At 42.6% G+C, this 1,631-nt stretch overlaps 1 protein-coding gene across 1 annotated transcript; it reads right to left on the minus strand.

Moving 5' to 3' along the window:
• Window positions 1–493: 493 nt before the first annotated feature.
• LOC136066051 (ethylene-responsive transcription factor ERF024-like) lies at window positions 494–1,543 on the minus strand. The gene has a single exon (XM_065769914.1). It carries the CDS (start codon window positions 1,472–1,474, stop codon window positions 824–826), a length of 651 nt encoding a protein of 216 aa, XP_065625986.1. The 5' UTR covers window positions 1,475–1,543; the 3' UTR covers window positions 494–823.
• Between the last annotated feature and the right edge of the window lie 88 nt (window positions 1,544–1,631).

Below are 1,631 nucleotides of genomic sequence, written 5' to 3' on the forward strand. Positions count from 1 at the left end.
TTTAGTGCATTTTCTTCTTACGTAAAATGGACCCCACATGTAAGCCCATGTTTACGTCAGAAAAAAGTAGCTTACAGAGGAATTTCTCCCGCGCTTTTTGCAGTTCAATTTTTTTTTTTTTTTATCACGTTAAAACTAAAACCCAAGTTTTGCGTGCTTCTTCCCCCCAGCTCCCAACCCCAACCCCCAAACGCCCACACAAACGCACATTCTTTCACAAATAACACCTTATGATCATAATAACCCAAACATATGTGATGCAGCAAACTAGGCCTCTTAGCATCTTTATGTTCTTGCTAACATATTTAGGTCCATGGCCTCACAATCACAATCATGAAAACTACTAGTAAAATTTGTTTTCTTAACAAAAATTCTTTGTAGTGCTATCCCATATATATCCTCCTATAAATTATATATATATATATATATATATATATATAAAATGGTACCTTATGAAAAAGGACAAGTATATGAGAAACCAAGTCTCTTTCGATTTATCCCAAAATACTGGATCATAGGAGTACCTTAACATATATATACACAACAACACAGACAGCCCCACAAAGATAGATCTTAGAAGCAAAACCATCTAATAATTCTTCTAGCAAGCTAACTACGGACAACGTTGTACCGGTACAGAGTTACAAACCCAGCACGAGGAGGAATCTCATCCGATAGCTACTTTGAAAAACACAAGAACAAAAGCAAATTAAGAACAAGAACAAGAACAAAAGCAAAATTAAGCAAAGCAAAAACAAACACACATACAATACAATACAACAGAAAAATACAACTCGAATTTTCATACAGCATAGGGTTTAGTTTATGAATAACTCCATAACCCATCTCCGTCTCCATTACCATCACCACCAGATTCGTCAGAAGACGACTTTGACTGAATCCTAGGAGGGCTTACAAGCATCCCTTCTGCCATATCCACCAGCAAATTCGGCATATTCAACACCGCATCTTCGTCTACAAACTCTTCCTCACTACGTCTACGACGCGTCGTTTCCTGACCGGTGCTACTACCCTCCGACGATCTACGCAGCCTATCCTCCGCTGCGCACGCCGCAGCGGCGCGGATGTCGTTGGGGGACATCGAGGCCGGTATCGGATACGAAAGAATCGAATTCGGGAAGTTCAGGGCCGTATCGGGCCCCTTCAGAGCCAAGGCCGCCACGTCATACGCAGCCGCGGCCATCTCCGGCGTCTGGAACGTGCCGAGCCAAATGCGCGTGGGTTTACGAGGCTGCCGTATTTCGGATACCCATTTCCCGCTCCGGCTCCGAGCCCCACGATATTTCGGGTTCTGAGTAGGACTGGGCGATCCGGATTGACCCGAAAACCCTTCCGATACAGGTATCGTTGACGTGGTGGTGGTTGTAGAACTTGAAGTATTACAGGTTAGAGTGGTCTCCTCCCGGCGCACATTAGCGGGTGTTGAAGTGTCATTTTGGCTCACGTTGGCCATTTAGACTTTACTATTGCCCCCTTTTTTTTTTTTCGGGGCTTCAGTTGGCCATTTACTTGGGAGCATTTATTTTTGTGATTTTGTACGGGCGTTGGAATAAAGACAAAAAGTTTAAAATGTCGCTTTAATGTTTTATGTATATATATATATATATTTT

The sequence above is a fragment of the Quercus suber genome, unplaced genomic scaffold (assembly GCF_002906115.3).
Source record: "Quercus suber isolate HL8 unplaced genomic scaffold, Cork oak 2.0 scaffold_1681, whole genome shotgun sequence".
In the NCBI taxonomy this organism is placed as follows: Eukaryota; Viridiplantae; Streptophyta; class Magnoliopsida; order Fagales; family Fagaceae; genus Quercus; species Quercus suber.

Coding starts and splice junctions, on each gene's coding strand:
- LOC136066051 (XM_065769914.1), bottom strand. CDS start 1,474: ATGGCCAACGTGAGCCAAAATGACACTTCAACACCCGCTAATGTGCGC.